At 47.6% G+C, this 26369-nt stretch overlaps 2 protein-coding genes across 2 annotated transcripts in view; both read left to right on the top strand.

Moving 5' to 3' along the window:
- The window catches only part of LOC142488299 (uncharacterized), a 213635-nt gene that overhangs the window by 54960 nt on the left and 132306 nt on the right, over window positions 1-26369 (top strand). The gene's annotated exons all lie outside the window — the stretch shown is intronic.
- Window positions 1456-25374, top strand: LOC142488864 (uncharacterized). The gene is made up of 8 exons (XM_075589200.1): window positions 1456-1575; window positions 4528-4630; window positions 4916-4985; window positions 12769-13244; window positions 13531-13644; window positions 14037-14147; window positions 24301-24444; window positions 24792-25374. Exons 1-8 carry the CDS (start codon window positions 1456-1458, stop codon window positions 25319-25321), a joined length of 1668 nt encoding a protein of 555 aa, XP_075445315.1. The 3' UTR covers window positions 25322-25374.

The following is a 26369-nucleotide window of genomic DNA, read 5'->3' as shown; positions in this document are numbered from 1 at the left end:
CACCCCCATCCCTCTAAGGGAGATCTGCTCTTCTGGGATAAGTGCCACATGTTCCGGTGTGGTTGTGCATACCTGTAGGCTCACAGCAGACTGAGCGCTCGGCAGATGATATAGGGAGGTTCAACAGGACAGGTTCTTAACTCATCTTCCAGTGCAGCGATTCCATTGTGCAGGGCTCCTGCCAGGGGAAGGAGTTCTCCCCACAAGCCCTCCTCCTCCATAAACATGGATAGGCAGATGATAATACAACCAGTGTTTATTGACATATTCACAGCCACTTCATTCTCCTACTTCTCTGGATTAGACCCAAGGAGCTTGAGGCCGCAAGAGCCCACCCTTAACCCCTTACCTCCTGATGGGGCAGGGTGGAATAGCTCCCACTCCACAGAGGGAGGGGACAGACTCATCACAATTTAGAGCAGTACCCATCTTTATACCTGGGGAGGGGTTTGTAACCCTGCCCCATAACAGGGCAGGTCCAGGTACTGACAGGCATCACACCACTTGCATGTGATCCAGTAAGTACCCTCCCAGGCATGACATTGAAACTGCCGTTAGGCCTGCACCTGGATATGATAACATTATATCCTATCCAGTCTGGCACTCACATGCTAGGCCTCTGTGCAGGTGTTTCCCGCCAACACGGCCTGTTCCTATCAGGACTTATAATGTTAGAGCCAAGAAAAAAGGTATAGCCAGGGGTACTAGGCTACATATGCATTGGGGTGTGGGGATGTATTTTTTTAAATGTATTGGGGGGAGGGGTATATTTTTATATGTATAGGGAAGGTGAGGGTGTGTATATGTATATATGTGTGTGTGTATATATATATATATATATATATATATATATATATATATTACAGTGTTCGACAAAACTATACAGCAGCATGCGTTTTTTTTTTAAATCATCCCTGCTCGCGCTGAAAAAAAAAACCTCCCCCTAACTGACTGCTGATTGGCGAGCTCTCCCAGGCTTTGTGGGTGCGTGGCCAGGCTCTATATGAGCCCGCCCCTAACGAGCGGCCTCCTTTGTGATTGGTTGAGGCTCCTGCTCGCCACTGATTGTCTGCTGCTCTCCGCTTTGTTATCTGGTGGCTCCTTCCTTTTTTTAGTTCCAGGCCCCGCCTTGCTCTCTGCACACGTGCACACTCACCGTCCGCTGATTGCCCGCCGGCGTTGTGTGCTAAGTTTTGCGCTCCCAGCCAATCGCCGCCTCGCATTGCATCCCCACGCCGTGCCCCGCGCTGTCATTGGTGGGTTCCCTCCCCCTGGTCCCGCCTTTGCTCGGATTTTCCACTGTCTCCCCTTCTTTGAGCTGTCATTAGTGTGCTCCCTGCTCTGCACGGATTGGGCGCTGGTTCGCGCGGGGATTGGTCACTCTCTCTCCGTGCCGGCGAGCGTCTCCGCTGCCTCAGACGGTTCAGAGAGCGAGAGCACGCGAGGCACCGGGACATGGAGCCGCCCCCGGGGACCAGGCCGGTACCACCTCCCCGCGGCGGGTCCATGGACCGCAAACCCGTCAGCCACCCGAGGAGAGGCCCGGACACCGGGGAGCAGAGAGGCCTCTGGGAGGTAACGAGCGGTGTCAGAGGCCCTGAGCAGAGAGGAATGTGGGAGCGGAGGAGTGACGCGGGGATGAGAGACCCAGGAGAGGCAGAGCGAGTGCACAGGGAGGTGTGTGTGTGTGTGTGAGAGAGAGTGAGTGTGTGAGAGAGAGTGAGTGTGTGAGAGTGTGTGTGTGAGAGAGTGAGTGTGTGTGTGAGAGAGTGTGTGTGTGTGAGAGTGAGTGTGTGTGCGAGTGAGTGTGTGTGTGAGAGTGAGTGTGTGTGTGTGAGTGAGTGTGTGTGAGAGTGAGTGAGTGAGAGAGAGTGTGAGAGAGTGAGTGTGTGAGAGAGTGTGAGAGTGAGTGTGTGTGAGAGAGAGTGCGTGTGAGAGAGTGAGTGTGAGAGAGTGAGTGTGTGAGAGAATGAGTGTGTGTGAGAGAGTGAGTGTGTGTGAGAGAGTGAGTGTGTGAGAGAGTGTGTGTGAGAGAGAGTGAGTGTGTGTGAGTGTGTGAGTGTGTGTGATGACTGACTGGTTGACTCTCTCTGTCACTCTCACTCTGTCTCTCCCCCTCTCTGTCTTTGTCTCTCGCTCTCTCTCTGTCTTTGACTCTCGCTCTCTCTCTGTCTTTGTCTCTCGCTCTCTCTCTGTCTTTGTCTCTCGCTCTCTCTCTGTCTTTGTCTCTCGCTCTCTCTGTCTTTGTCTCTCGCTCTCTCTCTGTCTTTGTCTCTCGCTCTCTCTCTGTCTTTGTCTCTCGCTTTCTCTCTCTGTGTCGCGCGCTCTCTCTGTGTCGCGCTCTCTCTCTGTGTGTCGCGCTCTCTCTCTGTGTGTCGCTCTCTCTCTGTGTGTCGCTCTCTCTGTGTGTCGCTCTCTCTCTCTCTCTGTGTGTCGCTCTCTCTCTCTCTGTGTGTCGCTCTCTCTCTGTGTGTCGCTCTCTCTCTCTCTGTGTGTCGCTCTCTCTCTCTCTGTGTCGCTCTCTCTCTCTCTCTGTCGCTCTCTCTCTCTCTGTGTCGCTCTCTCTCTCTCTCTGTGTCGCTCTCTCTCTCTGTGTAGCGCTCTCTCTGTGTGTAGCGCTCTCTCTCTGTGGTAGCGCTCTCTCTCTCTGTGTGTAGCGCTCTCTCTCTCTCTGTGTAGCGCTCTCTCTCTCTGTGTGTAGCGCTCTCTCTCTCTGTGTGTAGCGCTCTCTCTCTGTGTGTAGCGCGCTCTCTCTCTGTGTAGCGCTCTCTCTCTCTCTGTGTCTCTGTGTGTGTGTGTGTTGCTCTCTCTCTCTGTGTTCGCTTTCTCTGCCGCTCTCTCTCTCTGTGTGCGTCTCTGTCTCTCGGTCTCTCTCTTTCTCTCACACACTCTCTCTGTCTCTCTCACCCACACTTTCACTGTCTCACACTCTGGACCTGGATATCTTATTTACGCTATATATCTTAACCGAAATAACCTATACTGCTTTCTTCCAGATCTAACTTTCGAGCTTCACACAGAAGACATCGGAATCTCTTGTAACCCAGAAGACAGGTAGGGAACACCTCCCCTCCAATGTATAACATTGCGGGAATGGGGTACCTGGACATTGAGGGACTGCGGATCAGGTAAGATCCCAGGTGGGATTGCTACTTTAGATATTGTGAAGCGGGGACGTCCAGACACTGGTTAAGGGTGCAGGAAACTAGTCATTCACATCTGGCTTTTTTTTCTAGATCCGACATTTACACACACACACACACACACACGACTAATTGTAGTATAATGTAATAGAATAAATAAACTAATGTTGTTCTTACTAGGAATTTATTAATTTTTTTTTTTTTAAAGCGGAGCTGGGGGCGGGACTAGGGGCGGGGCTAGGTGGCGAGTAGATTTTTTGTTCAGCGAGTAGATTTTTGGGTGATTTGTCGACGTGTGTGTGTGTGTGTGTGTGTGTGTGTGTGTGTGTGTGTGTGTGTGTGTGTGTGTGTGTGTTATATATATATATATATATATATATATATATATATATAAAATGTGTATATATATCTATCTATATATATTTTGGGGGGGTACTTTTTATATGTATTGGGGGGGTATTTTTATATTAACCTAGGGGGTGGGGGAAGGGGTCTGGACAGGGATTGGGATGGGACCCTTGCTCAGCTAGTTTAGTGGTAGAGTATGGTGCTACTCAAAGGGTAATATGACAAGGATACAGAGAGAGAGGACAAGGACCCTGATTAACTGAGATCACTCAAATACTGAAATGTAAAGATTGGTAAAATTAAAAATATAGTATTAATAATTAAAATAAATAGTATATAAACACGAACACGACAAATGCTAGTGGTGAAGAACCAATAAATGGTCCTTTTATATGTATTGGTTAAAAAAAAAAAAATATATATATATATATATATATATATATATATATATATATTGGTGGGGGAGGGGGGCGTGGGGGGTATATTTTTTATATGTATTGGGGGGAGGGGTCTCATCTTTTACCATTGTGACAAACCACCTGTCAACTCTACACACACAGCACAGAGTATATCACCAGACCTCACTACACACACAGCACAGAGTATATCACCAGACCTCACTACACATACTGGCACAAAGTATATCACCAGACCTCACTACACACACACACACACAGAGTATATCACCAGACCTCACTACACACACGGGCACAGAGTATATCACCAGCCAGCACTACACACACAGCACAGAGTATATCACCAGACGTCACTACACACACAGCACAGAGTATATCACCAGACGGCACTACACACACAGCACAGAGTATATCACCAGACGGCACTACACACACGGGCACAGAGTATATCACCAGACCTCACTACACACACTGACACAGAGTATATCACCAGACGGCACTACACACACGGGCACAGAGTATATCACCAGACCTCACTACACACAGCACAGAGTATATCACCAGACCGCACTATATACGGTGGGAGATAGGGGTGAGATTGTCACTATGTTTCTCACCAGCCCACAGCCAGCATCATGTGCAGCTCTCACCAGGGGGCGCTCACCGCACCTTGCTTGGGAGCCCACCAGGGGTCACTGTTCCATATGAGCTCAGGAGAAGATGGTTAGAGGCGCTCTGGCCTCTCCTCTTCCCTCTCTATGGTCACTGCTGCAGCCGGATGTCCTGGTGTGTGAGGTTTGATTCCGGCAGGAAACACTGATCCTGAGCACAGACTGTCCCACACCCTGAGGCGGGAAACCAGGTCACTCCCACAGGGAAGGACTGAGAGATCACAGGGGCTCCCCCCACCCTCCATAGGAAGTACACACACAGTGAGGAGGGGATAAAGTGCACATCTCAGGCACTGAGGGGGGGACACACTGAGGAATAGGCTCTGCAGCCTCTAAGTCCCTTTTCCTGTGCCCCCCTCACATTGCCCACCCCCTGCTGCACAGAGATCTTCAGCCTGTGTTATTGGGTAAGTGCTTTCCTCCTCCTCCCTTCCCCTCCCTTGTGTGACCTGTGCACATTATCCCAGTGCTGCTCTGAGCTTCCTTACACACAGGAGCCTGAGAGGCTGAGCCTCTGATAGTGAGGGGGAGCCTCTGGCACTGGGGGGGTTACTCCTCCTGTATCACAGGGACTGGGAGATAATGGGGGTTATTTTACATTGGGAATTAACATTAGGGATCAGTGAGGATAAGATTGGGAAAGTTATTAAATAGAGTTAGAAAGTAATTAGATTGAGGGAGTATTGGTTGGAGTTTAACTCCTTCATTACCACAGGGGCCAGCACCATGTGTGTGTTATGGGCTATAGCTTCTCTGTGTGAGGCTGACATGTTTGCCACATGTCTCTCATGTCCAAGTTTTAAAGAATGTGTCTGGTACAGGGGGGTGAGGGGGGAGTTCTGTGCAGAGCTGGAGATGTAGAAGTGAGACACAGCTTCTCTTCCTTCCCCCAATCTGCAGTGCAGAACTACAGCTGAGGGAGAGCAGGGTGACCCCAGGCATAGAGGTGGGTGCTGTGTCTGGGTCTCTGTGTATGCGCCGCCATATAGAACCCCAAGCATGTGGTAGCCTCACGTCTGTAGCATACAAGGGGTTAACCCCTCATTTTCTAAATGGTGCAAATATACAGAGATAACAGAAAGGTACAAGATCCGGTGATACAGTACTATTAGCTGTAGGAACCCATTAAACATTGCTTGCAAATTTTTATATTATAGATGTTTTTGGCGATTAGCAAAACATTGAATCCAGAAGAACATTCAAATAACGTGAACCGGAAAAATAAAACCCTAATATATGAACTAAGAAAAGAAAAGTACAATAGGAATTTAATGCAGAACAAGGTAAAGATCTCCCATATATAGATACACTAAAACTGCAAGTAGTATAACAGGGTATGTCAATCTGTACCTATTTCTCTCTGTGAGCCTTCCCCATGGCAGGGTAAGCTTGCTCATTTTAGGCTGGCTAGCCTAAAGACCACCTGGAGCAGAGCACTAGTGAAGAAGGTGCACCGTCTAGAAATCCTGGGGCTAGAAGTGGAGTGTGAGATGCTGCAGAATGCCCTATAATAAAGTACCTTTCAAGATACCTCTGCCTCAGGTGTCAGTTCCTGGACAGGAGAGAGGTGATTGTGTAGTGATGGGGGCTGACACCTACACTCCGTGGGATCCATCACTGCTGGATACGCTGACACCACCACGACGAACCCAGAGACCTGTACATGAGCCAGTCCTGTTCCCGTCTCCTTAACATCATGCAGACAACTCAGACCTGAAAACCAACAGGCAGAGCATCATACAATCGTGGTAATGCGTCCACTCCCCTACACTGGTCCCCAAGTGAGGCTGGTGGGGGGACACGTGTTACATTAGTAACTTGTTTCTTCCAAGTCAAAGAGATAATATTCTGTTTTTAGTTCACACATAATATTTAAATTTCAATACAAGAAATGTGTTCAAAGTTATTACAGATTAATGTCTCAGTCAGTGGAATATAATGAATGTACAATTCCCAACATTTAAATGTCTGTTCTGCAAAGGGTTAAACCGATCCATTATAAGCATGAACATAGCTTTTCTCCTTCAAATGTTTGAATAGAGGAACAGTAATAAACAATTGTTTTAAGGGCTTTTTGTAAACCTAATATCTCATATTGGAACAAATCTGCCCTTTAAAGCATAGTTATAAATTCCCAATAAATAATTTGATCTTTCTAATAGAACTTTACTAAGGATACTTCCCACAATTATTATTTACCAGTAACAGTCTCTATATGAGCCTGTTTGTGCCTCTTTCCTATAGTACAGCATAGAGTGAGTATTACACGGATATTTCCTCTATTCAGCAGGGGGCAAGATTAATAAAAAAAAAGTAATCTGTCAAGTGACACATGTATAAACATGGAATCTATATTGCACACACGCACTCATCTCCTTCCCCATCCTCCCTCTCCCCCAATATAAACACAGGTACCACATGCATGCCCCACGTGTATGGTCACACACACCCCTCATGCATCGTGTATGTACGTACACACACACACACACACACCTCATGCATCGTGTACGTACGTACCCACACACACCTCATGCATCGCGTACGTACGTGTACACACACACACCCCTCATGCATGCCCCAGGTACACACACACACACACCCTCATGCATGCCCCAGGTACACACACACAAACCCTCATGCATGCCCCAGGTACACACACACACACGTACACACACACCCTCATGCATGCCCCAGGTACACACACACCCTCATGCATGCCCCAGGTACACACACACACCCTCATGCATGCCCCAGGTACACACACACACCCTCATGCATGCCCCAGGTACACACACACACACACACACCCTCATGCATGCCCCAGGTACACACACACACACCCTCATGCATGCCCCAGGTACACACACACACACACCCTCATGCATGCCCCATGTACACACACACACCCTCATGCATGCCCCAGGTACACACACACCCTTATGCATGCCCCAGGTACACACACACACACCCTCATGCATGCCCCAGGTACACACACACACACACACCCTCATGCATACCCCAGGTACACACACACACACCCTCATGCATGCCCCAGGTACACACACACACACACACCCTCATGCATGCCACAGGTACACACACACACACCCACCCTCATGCATGCCCCAGGTTCACACACACACACACCCCCTCATGCATGCCCCAGGTACTCACACACACACACATGCCCCAGGTACACACACACACCCTCATGCATGCCCCCCAGGTACACACACACACCCCCCCTCATGCATGCCCCAGGTACACACACACACACACACCCTCATGCATGCCCCAGGTACACACACACACACACCCTCATGCGTGCCCCAGGTACACACACACACCCTCATGCGTGCCCCAGGTACACACACACACACACCCTCATGCGTGCCCCAGGTACACACACACACACACACACACACACACCCTCATGCGTGCCCCAGGTACACACACCCTCATGCGTGCCCCAGGTACACACACCCTCATGCGTGCCCCAGGTACACACACACACCCTCATGCGTGCCCCAGGTACACACACACACACACCCTCATGCATGCCCCAGGTACACACACACACCCTCATGCATGTCCCAGTTACACACATACCCTCATGCATGTCGCAGGTACACACACACCCTCATGCATGTCCAAGGTACACACACACACACTCATGCATGATCCAGGTACACACACACACCCTTCATGCATGCCCCACGTACACCCCCTCTCATGCATGCCCCACGTGTACACACACACGCATGCCCCACGTACACCCCCCTCATGCATGCCCCACGTACACAATCCCCTCATGCATGCCCCACGTACACAGAAACACCCCTCATGTATGCCCCATGTACGCACACCAACACCTCATGCATGCCCCACGTACGTACGCACGCACACACCCACCCCTCATGCATGCTCCACGTACGCGCACACCCACACCTCATGCATGCCCCACGTACGCGCGTGCCCCACGTACACCTCCATGCCACCTCTTTCCCTGCTAATAGTGTTAACTCATCTAATTTATAACTGACCAACCTTCAAACTCGCCCCTCAAAAGCAACATCCCAATAGCCTGGAATCATGGCTGCTGTCCCGCAGTCACTCCTATCAACCATTGTGACCAAGCACTGCCTACCTGTCTCCAGCTGTCTTTCTCGCTCTCTTTGGCTGTCTCTTGCGCGCGCTGTCCCTTAAATCTCTTCTCTTTCTATGATTGCCTCCTTGTCTGTGCCTCTTCCTCACTGCCTCTCTTTCCCTAGCTTTGTCTCTCTGACTGTTTCTTTCCCAGCCTCTCTCTCTCTTTCTCTGCCTTTCCTTCTCTCTGAGTGAGGTCGGCCTGTGGGACTCGCTGAGCTGCCTGGCAATTCCCCCACTCCTCCAGGTCCCTCAAGACTGATCTATGGCAATGGGCTATAATTGGGGTTTCTTTCAGCTCCCCACTTTGGTAGGACCCTCATCAATCACCCTCTCGGTCCCCCCCTGAGACCATCTGGTATGTGGGGATGGGCTGTAATGAGAGTCTTTCTCTACCCCCTTCTTTGGACAATAACCGTGACTCATTCTCTCTAAGCCCCCTGCAGCCATCTGATCGAAGAAGAGCCTGGTGCACAGAGCACAAAGAAATGTCAGTGGCCTTCAGGGCCTTCTCACGCAGGCCCATCAACCACCCAAGCTTACACATGTTGCACCTTTTACAGCTTAGAGACTGAAAGGGAGATCCCAAGAAGACAATTTTTTTTTCTGTACAAATATCAGACACGAAAAGACAAAAATACCCAATGCTACATCCAATGTGACAAAATACATGGTTAAATACGTCAATGTTAGTATTCTCATGAGTAAGGGTCATTTCGTTAAACCCTTTGGCCAAAGCGTTATAAGCCTGCAGCCACGTCACGGCATGACCAGTATGCAGGTCCTAGCACTACCCTGCAGCCACGTCACGACCAGTATGCAGGTCCTAACACTACCCTGCAGCCACGTCACGGCACGACCAGTATGCAGGTCCTAACACTACCCTGCAGCCACGTCACGGCATGACCAGTATGCAGCCACGTCACGACCAGTATGCAGGTCCTAACACTACCCTGCAGCCACGTCACGGCACGACCAGTATGCAGGTCCTAACACTACCCTGCAGCCACGTCACGGCACGACCAGTATGCAGCCACGTCACGGCATGACCAGTATGCAGGTCCTAACACTACCCTGCAGCCACGTCACGGCATGACCAGTATGCAGCCACGTCACGTCCAGTATGCAGGTCCTAGCACTACCCTGCAGCCACGTCACGGCACGACCAGTATGCAGGTCCTAACACTACCCTGCAGCCACGTCACGGCATGACCAGTATGCAGCCACGTCACGGCATGACCAGTATGCAGGTCCTAACACTACCCTGCAGCCACGGCACGGCACGGCACGACCAGTATGCAGCCACGTCACGGCATGACCAGTATGCAGGTCCTAACACTACCCTGCAGCCACGGCACGGCACGACCAGTATGCAGCCACGTCACGGCATGACCAGTATGCAGGTCCTAACACTACCCTGCAGCCACGTCACGGCACGACCAGTATGCAGGTCCTAACACTACCCTGCAGCCACGGCACGGCACGACCAGTATGCAGCCACGTCACGGCATGACCAGTATGCAGGTCCTAACACTACCCTGCAGCCACGTCACGGCATGACCAGTATGCAGGTCCTAACACCACCCTGCAGCCACGTCACGGCACGGCACGACCAGTATGCAGCCACGTCACGGCATGACCAGTATGCAGGTCCTAACACTACCCTGCAGCCACGTCACGGCATGACCAGTATGCAGGTCCTAACACTACCCTGCAGCCACGTCACGGCATGACCACTATGCAGGTCCTAACACTACCCTGCAGCCACGTCACGGCATGACCAGTATGCCGGTGCTAACACCACCCTGCAGCCACGTCACGGCACGACCAGTATGCAGGTCCTAACACCACCCTGCAGCCACGTCACGGCATGACCAGTATGCAGGTCCTAACACTACCAGTGGAAATTCTCATTTACCTCTGCTGTGGAGGGAGAACCCTGGGAGGAGGGGCCACTAACCTCCAAAAAACTGATACCAGATGAAAAATTAATACACACAATCCCAGCAAGCTCTAACCCCAGAACCCACCACAAATGTCAGAGACACACGTTAAAAGTTACAAAACAACATCCAAAATCATATTATAACATTTGGTCAATCTTTAGATCCTGATGCATAAACAATAATGTGAACCCCAATAAGCATTAATCCCGAACATCTTAGATTTTCCTCAGGAAAGCTGCAACAATGGGCTCAGTCTCATCTCTGAAGGTTCAAGTAGCAGCACTCCGCATCTTCTTACAGGATCAAATAGCAAACCAGTAGTATATTCAGCAATTCTTCAAGGCAATGGGTAAAATAAGACCTTGGATCAGGGTTACAAGCACTGCAGACACCCGTTCCACCCTCTCCCTCCAATATCAATCAGATGGTTATCACTGAAAGCTGTAACAATAACATCAGCCACAAGAGTGAGTCAACTGGGAGAACGATCTTGTGATCCCCATTTTTGCATTTTCTATCGGAATAAAGGTGTGTTGAGAACACGTCTTCAGTGAAAAGTAATGTAATAATTCCACATTTACCAATAAATCAGGGGTACCCTCCTTCTGTCTGAACCCAAACAATGAGAAGGTAGAATCTTTGCACACGTTAGACGTCCGAGTGTTAAAGGCCCATATCTCCAGAACAGAATCATTTACAAAATCCTGAAATTTGTCTTCTCTTTTCAGGGCAACGATAGGGAAAACCAGCTTCCTAGACAGCCTTAGCCAGATGGATAAGAAACCTCATTATAAGGCCTATGAAGCATTAGGAAACGCACCTCCAAGTTTCTTAAGGGCTCACTATACTAGAGCAATCACATCTTCCTGGGCTATGAAACCACAAGTATCCGCAGAGCACGTCTGGAAACAAGCGACTTGGTCTTCCCTTTATACTTTCTCATAACACTACCAATTAAATGTAGTCGCATCAGTAGAAGCTGCCTTTGGAAGAAAATGCATACAGGCAGCAATATCGCTATAATTTGCCCAACGCAGTATTTCCTGAGGGAGAACGGCTTTCGGACTTTCCCTTATGTCTTGCGCTGACATGGAGAGAAAACTGAAATTTTATTCACCAATAAATGATTTTCTCCTGATCCCTCCATGGCAGCGAATGCCTAATTCCCGCCCCTATCTTTTGTTATGAGCAGACTTTGCAGTACATTTATTTTGTCTTGTTCATAATTGGCCTTGAGATATTTGTGTGCACATGTATATAGTACAGCTCGGCTAGAGGTACAACTGACCTGAATCAGGCATAGGAGAGGCTTATAAGGGTGTGAGCAGGTCAGAAGTCTGTGCAGTGCTTACTTCTCCAAAGGGGCTGCCCTGTGTGACTCGTATACTCCTAGAATATGAAGGTAAAGGAGGGAGGACACAACGGACTTGCGGCCAATTTTATTAAGGCAAATAAATTAACGTTTTGGCTGGACACAGCAGCCTTCATCAAAATGGATCCTTTGCCTTGTTATGTGGATGTTCCTGCCAGGTAGACAGGAGCTGAATGTGAGAAACTGGATGTGATAAGGGAGAAAAGAATGAGGGTGTGAGGGATCAGCCCCCTCTATTTAATATGGTGAGAAGTGGGGACAGGTGAGGGGAAGTTACTGCACTGTTTCCTCTGCATTACCCACTTCTCTCCGTATGAAATAGGAAAGGGAGACGGTGTCAGTATGGAGCAGAACTGCTGGACCTGAAGAGAATCGGGAGCATTTATCAAAGTCTGATGTATCTGCTATAGAACTGTACAGTATGTGACTATGTTACACTGAGAGGACATTGCTGGTCTTGTGGCTGTTGTTCTCCGACTCTCTTTATACGCTTTGTTCTCCTAGATGGTTATGTTGTGACATAATCCTGAACCATTGATGTATTTTGCAGTGTTTGACATGAAGTTCCTGTTGGAGGAGGGACCATATGTAAGATTTTTTTTTTTGTGCCGCTGTCTTCTCCGTCTCCTTTGGGGATAATAATCTTAGGTTTGAAAGCTCATACTAAATGCTGTATATTTGTCCAATAAAACAGATCATTCCAATTCGGTTTTCTCTTTTATACAGGCACAGCTGTCATCCAACAAATATAGATCAAGGAACCTCCGGTCAGCACCTCCAGAGCAGCGCTGCCCACTGCCAGCACCTCCAGAGCAGCACTGCCCACTGCCAGCACCTCCAGAGCAGCACTGCCCACTGCCAGCACCTCCAGAGCAGCACTGCCCACTGCCAGCACCTCCAGAGCAGCACTGCCAGCACCTCCAGAGCAGCACTGCCCACTGCCAGCACCTCCAGAGCAGCACTGCCCACTGCCAGCACCTCCAGAGCAGCACTGCCCACTGCCAGCACCTCCAGAGCAGCACTGCCCACTACCAGCACCTCCAGAGCAGCACTGCCCACTACCGGCACCTCCAGAGCAGCACTGCCCACAGCCAGCACCTCCAGAGCAGCACTGCCCCCTGCCAGCACCTCCAGAGCAGCACTGCCCACTGACAGCACCTCCAGAGCAGCACTGCCCACTGCCAGCATGGATCCACACTTAAGTGAGTAGAGGAGATATTTTGGTGTCTTTAAACACTGCAAGGAGGGAATATCTGATTATTTTGCAGTTATGTGAGTTAAACACCCAAACTAATCTTGTTTTCTTGTTGAACCACCAGCAGGTAAGAAGATAATATATCTTCAACTCTGTCATTTTCTGCCAGAAGGGCTAGTAATACATTTCTTTACAAGAGATATTATATTATACCAATATCAGAGGAGGTGATATCACAAGAAGAGCCCCAACTCCCAGCTTTACATGATGGATTTTCCTTTTCTTATTGCCAGGTTTCCCCGTGGTTGTGCCGGAGAGAATAGAGATTAAGTCGGAGAAAGAAGAGACGAATACTGAGAATCATCTGACCACAATAAAGAAAGAAACAGATTCATTTCCTGTTTGTGGTAAGTACCCTTACAGCCTCACTTATCTGTATTCAGAATGATAAAGAAAAATGGACTGTAATGTCTGCAATATTTTGGGAAATAATATTAAAGAATACATACAATTGTAAGCTACATGTTCTAATGAAAAAAACATGCATGATTTGTCTAATGTTCTATTAATAATATTGTTTATTGATGTTTGAACATTGGTAGCTCCAAAAACGCTAAAATGTTCTCAGCGCTCGGGGGTAAAAGCTCCTTCAGCACTCAAAGGGTTAATAACAAAGTAAAATTAATCACTTCACCCCTTTCCCATAGGAATCAGTATAGAGTATTTCTCTATACTGATATCACAAGAAGTGCCCCCACTCCCAGCTTTACATGATGGATTTTCCTTTTCTTGTTGCCAGGTTTCCCAGTGGTTGTACTGGAGAGTTTAGAAATTAAGTCGGAGAAAGAAGAGCCAAACGCTGAGGAACATCTGACCACAAAGAGTGACACTTTTACATTTCCTGTCTCTGGTGAGTACATTTCCCCTTTGTCTGCACAAAGGGATGTTATCTTTTTACAAGGAGCATGGTCACATTTAGTGAATATTCATGGTTAATTGCCTCTCATAGGAAGTCCCCAGGCCTGCTGGGTGTTCTGGGACAAGCCACACGCAGCAGAGTTAGAAGCGCAATATGGCTCTCAGACACGTATAAAGGTTGGAAATGCAGAATTATGGATATCTGACCCTCAATAGATGGGATAAAACGCATTTGGGAGATAAAAGGGATTGTGTGGCGAGCACGCGCATTGTAAATGAAACTTCTTTGTGTTTTGTCACTGAAATTGTAATTATACTCAAGTTTTTAATTCAATCAAAATACAATTCCAGTGACAAAACATAAAGATGTTTCACTTAGAACGTGCGTGCTCGGCACACACACCATGTCACGGTGCGCGGTCAGGGTGGACGCGGCCTCAGTCTTGTCATGGCCTGAGATGGCATATATATACGTACATTCATACATATATTCATCCATCTTTGTTAATGATTTGCGTCAGGAGAACCAGCATAATATGCCAGGGAATTCAGAGATTCCACCATGTTGCTGGTTTGACAGAGAACCCTGCAGTTAGTAGTATGTGTTATTCTATCTATAATTCGTTTTATTTATCAGCAATTTTACCTTACACCACTTAATTGCATCGTTTTTATGGGTACGTGTGGACACAATGGCTCTTAAAGACGTGTGGAGAGGGTATTGTTATCACGCATATTGATGAAGATTTGTATTTATTTGCACTTGGTAACCATGACAGAGATGAATAGCAGCGCCCTGCGGGTCACTCCTCACATACACACATGTAGTGAGTCCCACTGCCTCACAACGCAGCGCGCGAAACCACAACTGGGTGACTGCCCGTGCTGACAGCCACCGGTGCGCAAGACCATGTCAAATGACAGCCCGCGCTCGTGTGCGAGAAACCAGCAGAAGAATCCAGGAAGACGAGGAGGGATGGTAGCAACGTCCAGCGAAGGCTCCTCCAACTTCACTGGACACAGGTGTTTTCCCGGCCCCGCAATGATCGGGCAGTCATGGATCCGGTGGCCCTGGAATCCACAATACAGTCACAAGTCCAAGGTACGCCTCCCGTTTCTCTCCTGTACTGACAGTGTGGTAGTACCTATCTGCATAGGCTCGTCATCTGGAGTGGCGGAGAAATTAAGTTTGGTGCCAACCAAGTTGTCGGGCTCCTAACAGCACGGCACTTCTCAGACAGGTGTTCCTGCATTCTGAGATCGATCTGTACGCCAAGAGAAATTAACTCCTCGAGGTCCTTAGGGAGGTCCTAAGGGAGTTAGCTCATCCTTTAAGTGCTCCGATAAACTTGAGCTTCATTATGCCAGCTGGTCTCGGCCGCGAGGGTGTGAAACTGAATGGCGTATTGGCCTACCGTGCGAGTTCCCTGGCGAATCTGCAGGAGTGAAGCTGATGCTGAAGATACTCGTCCTGGAGCGTCAAATGAAGGCAGGGGAATCACTGATCGGGGGCAAATCCTTCTCCCAGAGCGGAGAGGCCCAAGCCAGTGACTCGTCAGTGAGAAGAGAAACAATGTAGGCCACCCTGGTGTGTGGTGATCATAGGCAGTTGTAATTCAAAATGAATAGAGCATTGATTAAGAAATCCCCTTTATGCCATTGGGTCCCCACCATACCGTGGAGGAGTCTGGATCCAAGGTTCTCTCATCGTTTCGGTAACAGGAGTAGTATCGTAGCCGCATCTGCAGCCCTCAAGTCCGGCTGATGGGTACCAATGTGGGTAACTAAGTCCTGCACCGCATTACACATCCGTGTCAGTTGTTGATGGTGTAGGGTGAGGCGTTGCTCATGATCCCCCAAGTACTCTCCTTGCAGGGTAACGGCTCGCCCTACCTCTGCGGGGTCCATATTTGGACTGAGCAAAATGTCACGATTCTCATCTCAAGCAGGAAATGGACCCGCATGGCTGAGGTAGGCAGGTGACAGAACTGACCTGAGCCGAGGGACAGAGTCCTGATAGAGTAGTGCGTCGTAGGCCGAAGGTCAGGGCTGGCAGCAGTGTTTCGAAGTCGGTGTGGATGCAGAGTGGGCCGGCAGGCCTCAGATAATACAAGAAAAATAATCAATATCGAGCATGTTAACTCCACTAAAACAAAAGCCATCATACTAGGACGCAGAGAAGGCCTTCGACAGCATAAAGTGGGCCATCCTGGATAACACCATGCAGTCCTTTTTGTTTCTCGGGTCCATTCTTAGAAGGGGTCAGAGCCCTATATCACTCTCCTAGAGTCTTGGTTATGTTACCAAGCAATAAACTAGAGTCTATAAATATTAAGAACGGCAAAAGGCAGGGCTGCCCCCTATCTCCTCTACTCTTCGCCTTCTCAATTGAACCTGTGGCCTCAACGATCAGAATGCACCCAGATATTCAGTGAATAAACATAGGGGACAAGAAATATAAGATATCACTGTTTTGCTGACGACATCATCCTAACTCGAGCAAACCCATTGATCTCCCTAGCAAACTTGCTGAAGTTGCTAGAGGAATTTGGCGGGCTGTCGGGGTACAAAATTAACAAAGACAAGTCAGCGGCTTTGAACCTGTGTGTCCCCGTTCCCCCTCCCCCCCCGGACTCTTCTACAAAAAAAATCAAGTTTATGTAACACCCCAATCCCGTCCTCCGGCAGCAGGAGATAGGGTGTACATGTGTTATAATGTCTATTACCCATTCCCATCGAAATTAGAGTGTTGGCTCCGTGGGCAATTACCTGTGATCTCAGGGTTCCCTCTGGCAGGTTCAGGCCTTGGCTGTAATGGAGGATAGTTGGTGGTTGTGAGTACAGGATAAAGAATAGGGCGCCAGGATCTTTTGCAATTCAATGTTCTTTTATTAACAGGCACAACAGCTCCAGGCTTGCACAGGATCAATGATCACTCTCTTAATACACAGTGGACTCTCACATAATATCATCGGACACAGCATATTATTAGGCAGACTTTTCCTAATGTACCTTGCGGGGCAATTTCTCTTCTTGACCCTTCCCATTCAGATAAGGACTTTCATGCAGGCTTTAGCCTCTATTCCACCTCAAGCCCACTCCTAACAAGGCGTTGGGTCCACCAACCTCCTCTGCCAGAGCGGTCTCCTTTTGGCTTTCTAGTCCCTAGCACCCCGCATAGCAGAATACTCCTTCCTGAACTTCACTTGGAAAGGTCTTGATTCTTCTTACTGGCCCTTGTCTGGTCATCCCAGGAGCTTGAGGCTCCCAGGTAGTCTACACTTTCCCTGCTCACTCACTCCTAGGTGAGGGAAGAACCTGCACTTCCCTTGGTGAGGGATCAACTAACTGCCTTTTTAGCAGCTTCCCACTTAGACATACAGCAGGAGGAGCCAAGCTATCCCTCCCCCTCTTCTAGCAGCTCCACAAGCCCAGACTTTTGCCTGTAAGTTGCTACAATCAGCAACTGAGATGTGATGTCACCAGCTCACTATTAACCCCAGCATTGCCTGCATTTACCAGGACTTATGTTCCAGGCTGGGGGAAAATTAGTTAGGGGGCTACATTTAGATGGCAACAACTCATATTAAATATCATGGGGTTAACATCTCGAAACTACGAATCACTCAAAGCAACAACCCCACACTATTTGATAACATTTAAAAGGACCTGTTGAACTGGAGCAAGCATCAGATAGCATGGATGGGTAGAATAATCTCCATAAAAATGAACATCCTTCCCAGATTGCTATATTACTTGCAGACCCTCCCAATCCACATACCAAGAGAGGAACTAAGAGCCCCACAGAACCAAATCTTTCAATGTATCTGGCGAGGGGAAAAGGCCAAGGGTAGCTAGATCTGTGTTGATTTCCTCCAGAGTGAGGGGTGGCCAGGGGTCCCAGACATAACTAGGTACAGGTGAGCCCCGTTATAACGCAATGCTTGGAGTCCACATAATGCGACTGCGTTATAACCGGGATTGCGGAAAAAATGGCTGTCGCAATCAGGGGTTCCGAGTCCCAGCTGTCCCTGAACCCGGCGGCACAGCGCGGCAGCTCTCTCCTCTCCCTGCTTCAGCCTCGGAGAGAGGTTGTGGGGGGTGGGGGGAGGGTGGTGTGTGTGTGGACAGAGCACGGCAGTCCTCTTCTCTCCCTGCTTCAGCCTCGGAGAGAGGTTGTGGGGGGGAGGAGGGTTGTGTGCGTGTGTCGGCAGAGCATGGCAGCTCTCTCCTCTCCCTGCTTCAGCCTCGGAGAGAGGTTGTGGGGGGTGGGGGGAGGGTGGTGTGTGTGTGGACAGAGCACGGCAGTCCTCTTCTCTCCCTGCTTCAGCCTCGGAGAGAGGTTGTGGGGGGGGAGGAGGGTTGTGTGCGTGTGTCGGCAGAGCATGGCAGCTCTCTCCTCTCCCTGCTTCAGCCTCGGAGAGAGGTTGTGGGGGGGAGGGTGGTGTGTGTGTGTGTGTGTGTGTGTGTGTGTGTGTGTGTGTGTGTGTGTGGGTTTGTGTGTGTGTGTGGACAGAGCACGGCAGTCCTCTTCTCTCCCTGCTTCAGCCTCGGAGAGAGGTTGTGGGGGGGAGGAGGGTGGTGTGCGTGTGTCGGCAGAGCATGGCAGCTCTCTCCTCTCCCTGCTTCAGCCTTGGAGAGAGGTTGTGGGGGGGGAGGGTGGTGTGTGTGTGGACAGAGCACGGCAGTCCTCTTCTCTCCCTGCTTCAGCCTCGAAGAGAGGTTGTGGGGGGGGGAGGGTGGTGTGTGTGTGGACAGAGCACGGCAGTCCTCTTCTCTCCCTGCTTCAGCCTCGGAGGTAGGTTGTGGGGGGGGGGAGGGTGGTGTGTGTGTGGACAGAGCACGGCAGTCCTCTTCTCTCCCTGCTTCAGCCTCGGAGGTAGGTTGTGGGGGGGGGAGGGTGGTGTGTGTGTGGACAGAGCACGGCAGTCCTCTCCTCTCCCTGCTTCAGCCTCGGAGAGAGGTTGTGGGGGGGGAGGGTGGTGTGCGTGTGTCGGCAGAGCATGGCAGCTCTCTCCTCTCCCTGCTTCAGCCTCCGGAGGGGGGGAGGGGGCAGTGTGTTTTCTTGAATGCTACTTTGTCAAAACAAATATATACTCCTTAATTCCACATGCGGTAAGGAATGGCACAGACTTTGTGCTACCTCCAGCTGTTTTCATTACCCAAATATAATGTGTTGTAACACTAATGATAAATAGCATAACATTTATAAAATCAGTATAGATATATTGCATGTAGGCAGATGCCCTTTTAAATTACAGCCAATAAAACCAAAATGTGTTGCTTAAAGTGTTCCTCTTGGATTGTATGCTGCTAACAAGTAAAAGGAAGTTTGCAAGGAGACTTTTCAGGTACAGTATATGAGCCTATTCTATCTGAAACTAAAGCTCATTGTACCTGTACGTATGGAATATCTCTCTAAATACACCTATGACAGGCATTATAAATCCTTAATTACTCTCTTATTAATTTGAACTTATTACAACAAGGTTGGGGGACTTAAGCATTTCCTTGTCTTATTATTACATATGAATCACATTGACCAATGTTTACATTCTATTACATCTGATGCAGTAAACGAGGATCCTTCTCTATACCTCAGTCACTCATTCTGGTTTCACAATAGTCCCGTTGCTTTTAAATATTGCACTGTAGTGGTTTAGTTGTAATTGAGTGCTATGTTATGCTTTTCAGTACCTCCCTAGATCAGTGGACACACACACACACAGATATGTGCATATAGCTTGGTCTACCTTTTCTCTTCGTGTTCAGCCCACAGCTCTGTCTCAGTTCCCCTCCCCCTCCCCAACCATCACAGACTCTGCTTCTAGTCGGACAGCAGAATCTGTTTCCTCAGCATGATATGTGCAGCAGGCAGGGAAGGGGGAGCCCAGAGAAATCCCCAAATATCCCCCAGAAAACAGGGAAGCTTAAGCTGTGGAATTTCCAAAACTAAATAAAATGTACATTCTCACCCCCTCCTAACTCCTGTGTGTCATCCATACGAGCCAATGCAACCCACAGCAAGCTTCATGAGTGCAGAGAGCTGGCATGTGGCTTCTGGAAGAGGAGGAGATAAGGAGGGGCTTGGGCTCAGGATCCTCCGGCAGCAAGAGCAGGCACAAGGGAATTAAAAGGTAGATCTTCTTAATAGGGAGCCAAGCTCAAACCGCGTTATAGCGGATTGCGCTATAACGGGTTTGAGCTGTACTTCTATGCAGCTCAATTACGCCAGGTAGTCGTCTGAAACGCAGACCCAGCCCAGTTCTGCTGGGTAGCAATCGAATGGAAATGCTCAGTGCTGCCCGCTACCAATATCGCTCTGGACAACAGAGAAAAAGGACTCAGGCCATAGATAACCAGAAATGGGATCCATAAAATTCACTATGAACATTTGGACTAAAGCTAAAACAAAATTCAAATTCACGTCTGATGCATCCCAGCTCACCCCCCCTCTTGAACAACACAACATTCCCACCAGGGGTGGGCTCGAGCCGCTTTGACCAGTTTAAGAATACAAATATTAAACTGGTTGGAGACCTACTGGACAAGGGAAACCCTTAAGTCTCCAAGAGCTTAGAACCAAATACAACGCCCCAGATCTACCTCTCTTCCAGTTCCTACAAATTAGGCATTTCCTCCTGCCCATCTCTAGGAACTCAAAATTCCTGGAGCTGACCAAATTCGAGCGTTGATGTAAAAAAGAATACCAAAAACGACTAACAACGTTGATATATGCAGGGCTATAATCAGCGGGCTCCACTCCAGACCATGGATATATGACCAAATGGGCCAGGGACCTGGGGATGGAAACTGACAGAGAAGACTGGAAAGATATCTGGGATAATGCGACCAAAGCCTCCATTTGCACAGTCACAAAAGAAAACATACATAAAATAATATACCACTGGTACCTCACACCAAAGAGGATAAAACATCTTCCCAGAATCCTCTGACCAATGCTGTAGGACATGCGGCCAGGTGGGTGACATGGCCCATATCTGGTGGTTCTGCCTGGCAATACAAAAATACTGGAAAGTTATTCAGAGGATTATTAAAGAGACCATGGGCCTAGAAATCCCCTTATGTCCACAGGTATACCTGCTACCCAAACCAGTAGAGGAACTAAGCCATCCTATTAAGCGCCTCATATCGCACATCCTGACAACCGCCAGAGGCGCGAAAGCGGCCGCCTGGAAAAGCCCATCGCCTCCATCCAGGTCAATGGTAACAAATAGAATTAACGAAGTAATGTTGATGGAGAGGCTCACTGCCTTCCTTAAACATTCCTCCGAAAAATTCCACAAGATCTGGGACCCATGGATGGAGGCCTATTAGGAATAGATCAGGATACACGGACAGGGGCTCGGGTGGACCGAGTGCCCCCCTCTTTCTCACCCCTCCCCGCCCCCCCCCCCCCCCCACTCTCCGACTTAGGGATAGCCCAGAGGGAGTGTATGTAAGGTGCTGACCAAGAGAGGGCGCCCATCCATCCAAGCTAACCAATGAGGTGAGTCGATGAAGCTACGGCGGGCTTTTCAGAGTTGCTCTGTTCGAAATAACAGAGCGACCGGCTTAGTTTGGAAGCCTGAAAAGTTTGCCTCAGAGACCAAGTCCCGTCTTTTGCGCCCAAGTTCTCAAAATCGAACGGAGCGGTCGCGGCTGGGAACTGAAGCCGAAAAGAGGACCAAGAGAAATGGGGGTGTATCCCGGTCAAGGTAAGCTCATCCAAGCGGGCGCCCTGCCCATAGAAAAGCCTAGATTTTTCCCTCAGACCCACAGTATGTGTATTTCTAACTGTTCCTTTATGTATTTCTTCTTGTTGTACGTGGGTTTACCAAAATAAACACTATTTGTTTTTACTTTTTACTTGTTCTGCTTAGTGAATGATCCCTGTAATATATAAATAATGTAAAAAAGTACCTGGTCTCCCGTGATAGGCTTTTTTTCCGGTGGCGCGGTGGGATCAGTCGGCTTTGGACTATAAATTCCGTGTGTGGGTTTATAGTAGAAAGAGGAGGTCATAGATTGTGAGCTCCCAAAACAAGTGGTACACTTACTCACGATTTACACGGGGCAGGAGAAAGTACGCTGTTCTTTGTCACTGCAGCTTAGTGCCCAAAGGCGAAGATGTCTCAATGGTCAGGACGGTTTCGGTCCTGGGATCGCCTGAGAATCGTGACTCGGTGAGCGTTAGGCTGAGTCCACGCTGGTGCTGAGCGCGCTTGACGCATTTACCTCTTTGGATCTTTATCTTCACTTCCCCGCTCACGTGGCGCACTCGTGCGTGGGCACGTACGCTCTCCCAAGCTTTGTGCGTGGGGAGACAATAGAATTTGACTTTCGGGCGCAGAGCAGGGTCACATGACTCTTCTCTGACCAATGACAGAAGAACAGTCCCAAAAGCAATCGGAAAGCAGCCCGTAGCCACCCAATCATAGTTTAGCACATTTCCTGCATGTAACTTGAACCACAATAAACTTTTGCTGGTGTGCAGTACTGCTTTTTTTTTTTCTGCATAGGAAAATGGATAATTGCTAAATTGAAATGTTAATTTCAGAAGTAACATAGGGGGAGTTCCCAGCACGCCAACAAAATGACGATGGCAACAATAATCGTCAGAAAAAGGTAATTTTATATAGCTGAAATTCCGTGGAACAAACATCCATGCATTACACGGATAATAATGGAAGCTAATAATCAGAAATATACAAGACCCAGCTACATCACTCAGAAATACATAGATCACAGAAAACAAAAAAGAAGGGTAAAATGTACTAATCAGGGGAGGCACTATACAAGGGAAATAAGGAAAGTGTAGGGTAGAGGTGGGAGAAGACCAACACGATAAGGTAGTGGTTACTGATACAACTCTCCTGTTTTTACTACATGTTCATGGGTACCCCATATTAATAGGGGTGCCTTCTTACATCTCCAAAAAGAGAAATTAGTTTGGAGGACATCACAGATCTGTCTACCCTGTGACTGCGTAATTAAAGCTAGCTGATTGGTGTGTCAGCGTCAGAGACCGGAGAAGACCAATCAATACCAGCTGCTGAGTTGCCCTGACAACGGAGTGTTGACGGAAGAAGTATCCCTGTAGCAGAGTCATTAGGACACCAGCTTTGTGAGCGCTCCGGTTGATCTGGGAAGGTACCTCCCCCTCTGCTGACGTCATGCGCACCGGATGCTGATAACCTTATACAGCGGAGTAGACAGCACGTAGGTGAGAGTGGCGAACCTAAAAGACGAATCAGGTCTGAACACGGGTGTACCGGCCCCCCAATGATGTCACGCATATCGAGGCACTAAAATGTGCACACTGGGTGTTTGATTCAGGAGTCCGGCAGTCTGTGCAACCTGTTGGTTTGAACCCTTGCTCTGTTAAGAGATATTCTTAGACTATATCTATATTGCCTATAGGATTGATACTGTGTACAACTTATTGCAGTGATTATATTGGCTCTCTGTTAGATCAGTGCTTGTGTCTAATTATATCAACAATATTTCTGCTTTATTTGGGACAGGTGTATGTGCTAGTAGTAGTAATCCAGTGTCTGTGTAGCAGTATCTTGTGCTGTATCCCACTGTGGGATACTTATCCACAGACAGTTTTCTGCTCTAATTTGTATCCACACATGTTTGGCTTATGTGTGAGCAATAGTTTTTTTTTACAGGGAAAAGGGAAGTACTTAGATTAGATGTATTCTAGGGAACGGGCCAGAAGAATGGACTAGGGGCCCCGAAACGTTGCCCCCCTTATTTCCCTGTTTTTTCTTTCCTCTCCCCCCTCCCCCCCTTTTCCTCTTGTCCCTTTGTATAAGGTCTTCCCTTAGTACATTTTACCCTTCTTGTTTTGTTTGTTGTGATCTATGTATTTCTGCGTTATGTTAGCAGGGTCTTGTATATTTCTGTTGTGATTATTAGGTTACATTATTATCAGTGTAATGCATGGATGTTTGTTCCATGGAATTTCAGCTATAAAAAATGACTTTTTTCTGACAATTATTGTTGCCATCGAAATTTTGTTGGAGTGCTGGGAACTCCCCCCTATGTTCTGTATCGTAACTTTGGAGGAAATTAGAGTTGCTCCCTGTTCCCGTGCACCTTTTCTATTTTTATCTTTCGGTATCTTTTATTTTTAGGTCCTGCTAAAAGCTGTATACATTCGTTAATTTCGGAAGTGTTCAAGAGAGATCCTCTCTGGAACCAAAGAAGTAAATTTTATCATGACAGGAGTGTACATGTCAAACTTTGGAAAGATATAGCTGCAGTTATGGATGCACCCTGTAAGTACTTATTTTATAATAGGAGGATTTATTTAAAAAAATGTTTTATTGAAAAACGTTGACTATTACAATTAAGAACATATGTATTTTTTTATTTTTTTTCATTTACTTCATGATATACATTCATTGTTAAGTATTTTAATATTGTATCATTAATTTTAAATGACAGTCAAACTTAATATTGCATGTACATGTAAAATATGTATAGATGCAATAGTTAATTATTTTGTAATTTTTGTCATCTGTAATGAAAATTAATTAATTATTCTTATGACATGTTAAATTATACATTGCTTAACTATTTAAATTTTATTGAAAATCTTTATATCTAAAATCTTTTCATTAAGGGGAAGTATGCAAGACCAAGTGGAAGAACTTGCGAGATGCATTCCGGAGGGAACTGAAAAAAGTCAATGGTCCACGTTCTGGGGATGCTGGGCCCAGCAGTGAAGTTACCTCAACTTGGCCTTTCTATACTCGCATGTTGTTTTTGCAGGATCAAATGATGCCTGCAAGGACATCCTCCAACCTGGAGAACTGCTTCCTGACATTGGAGCCTGCCGTTGATGAGTCAGTGGAAGAAGTCGCCGCTGATGAAAAGATTCATCTTCGTTCTAATTCTCTAGAACCACCAGCAAAGAAATCAAAGAACGCTTTTGCTTTGAAAAGAGAGCTAGTAGCAATAGAGGCCAAAAAATTGGAACTTTTATCGGCGGCATATACAGCTGAAACAGATTCTGAGTTGTCATTTCTAAAAAGCCTTTTACCGTTCATCAATGAGCTGGACCTAGATGCTAAGTTAAAACTGCGCAAAGTTTTGACTGATGATGTAGTAGCTGCGGTTCTAGAATTCAAATCCCATCAGAAAAATAACTAGTTTTGCTTTTTAAAAGTATTTACTTTGTTTAATAAAGTTAATGTTGATATTAATATCTATTGTACTATGTATGGGTGAACAAAGTTTTATGTATTCGAATTTTGCACTATTGTTCCATGTTGGAAAAGGTTTGTTATTTATAGATTTTATTTATTTATAACAATGTTTTACCAGGAAGTAATACATTGAGAGTTACCACTCGTTTTCAAGTATGTCCTAGCAGGGCCGCTTTATACATTAGGCCGACTAGTCACAGTGCCTAGGGCCTATGAACCTTTTAGGGCCTACAATATTTCACTTGGAAAAAATACCTAACAAAAAATCACAAAATAAGAGAAAACAGCAAATTTTAATTTAAAATGCCTTCGAAGTATCAATACCTTTAAATATCGAAACAAAAGTATCTATGCCAAATATTGCTAGTATCGAAAGATACAAGCAAACTATGAAATTAGCATAAAAATGAGTCAAAATATCGGGCACACAGGCCTCTAGAAATAAGTGCCTAGAGCCTACGAAGGTCTTGAAACAGCCCTGTGTCCTGGGCATAGACTTAAGATGACAAATGCATGGTTACAAATGTAGTTATATAAGTGAACAGGGTATACATTATATACAAGACATTGCATGCACAGTTAGAGATAATATATATTATAGGCGTATGTGACAGTTACAGACCAGATTAAAATGTGAGACAGCTTTAGTCTTGAAAGAACTTTGACTGGTGGCGGCTGTGAGTCTCCGGTAGATTGTTCCAGTTTTTGGGTTCACGGTAAGAGGAGGAGGAGCGGCCGGATACTTCGCTGAACCTTGGGACCATGAGCAGTCTTTTGGAGTCAGATCGCAGATAAGTGCTGCATGTGGTAGGGATGAGGAGCTTGTTCAGATAGATGGGTAGCTTGCCCAGAAAGTATTTGAAGGCAAGACAGTACTGTACCTCAGGCATAGAGTAGGGGGAGGGCATCGAGTGGCCAGTGCCCCTAACAAAGAAGCAAGTTATGGCTTTCTTAGGTACCGCTGGCTACTTCAGAAAGTACAGCGCCCTGGC

This window comes from Ascaphus truei, chromosome 2 (assembly GCF_040206685.1).
Source record: "Ascaphus truei isolate aAscTru1 chromosome 2, aAscTru1.hap1, whole genome shotgun sequence".
NCBI lineage: Eukaryota > Metazoa > Chordata > Amphibia > Anura > Ascaphidae > Ascaphus > Ascaphus truei.
The sequence above is the reverse complement of the archived record's forward strand: the minus strand, read 5'-3'. Positions and strand labels throughout refer to the sequence as shown.

Coding starts and splice junctions, on each gene's coding strand:
- LOC142488864 (XM_075589200.1), top strand. CDS start 1,456: ATGGAGCCGCCCCCGGGGACCAGGCCGGTACCACCTCCCCGCGGCGGG. Junction 4,986..12,768: donor TCTTCAGCCTGTGTTATTGG/GTAAGTGCTTTC, acceptor TCTTTTATACAG/GCACAGCTGTCATCCAACAA. Junction 14,148..24,300: donor TTTTACATTTCCTGTCTCTG/GTGAGTACATTT, acceptor TTTTATTTTTAG/GTCCTGCTAAAAGCTGTATA.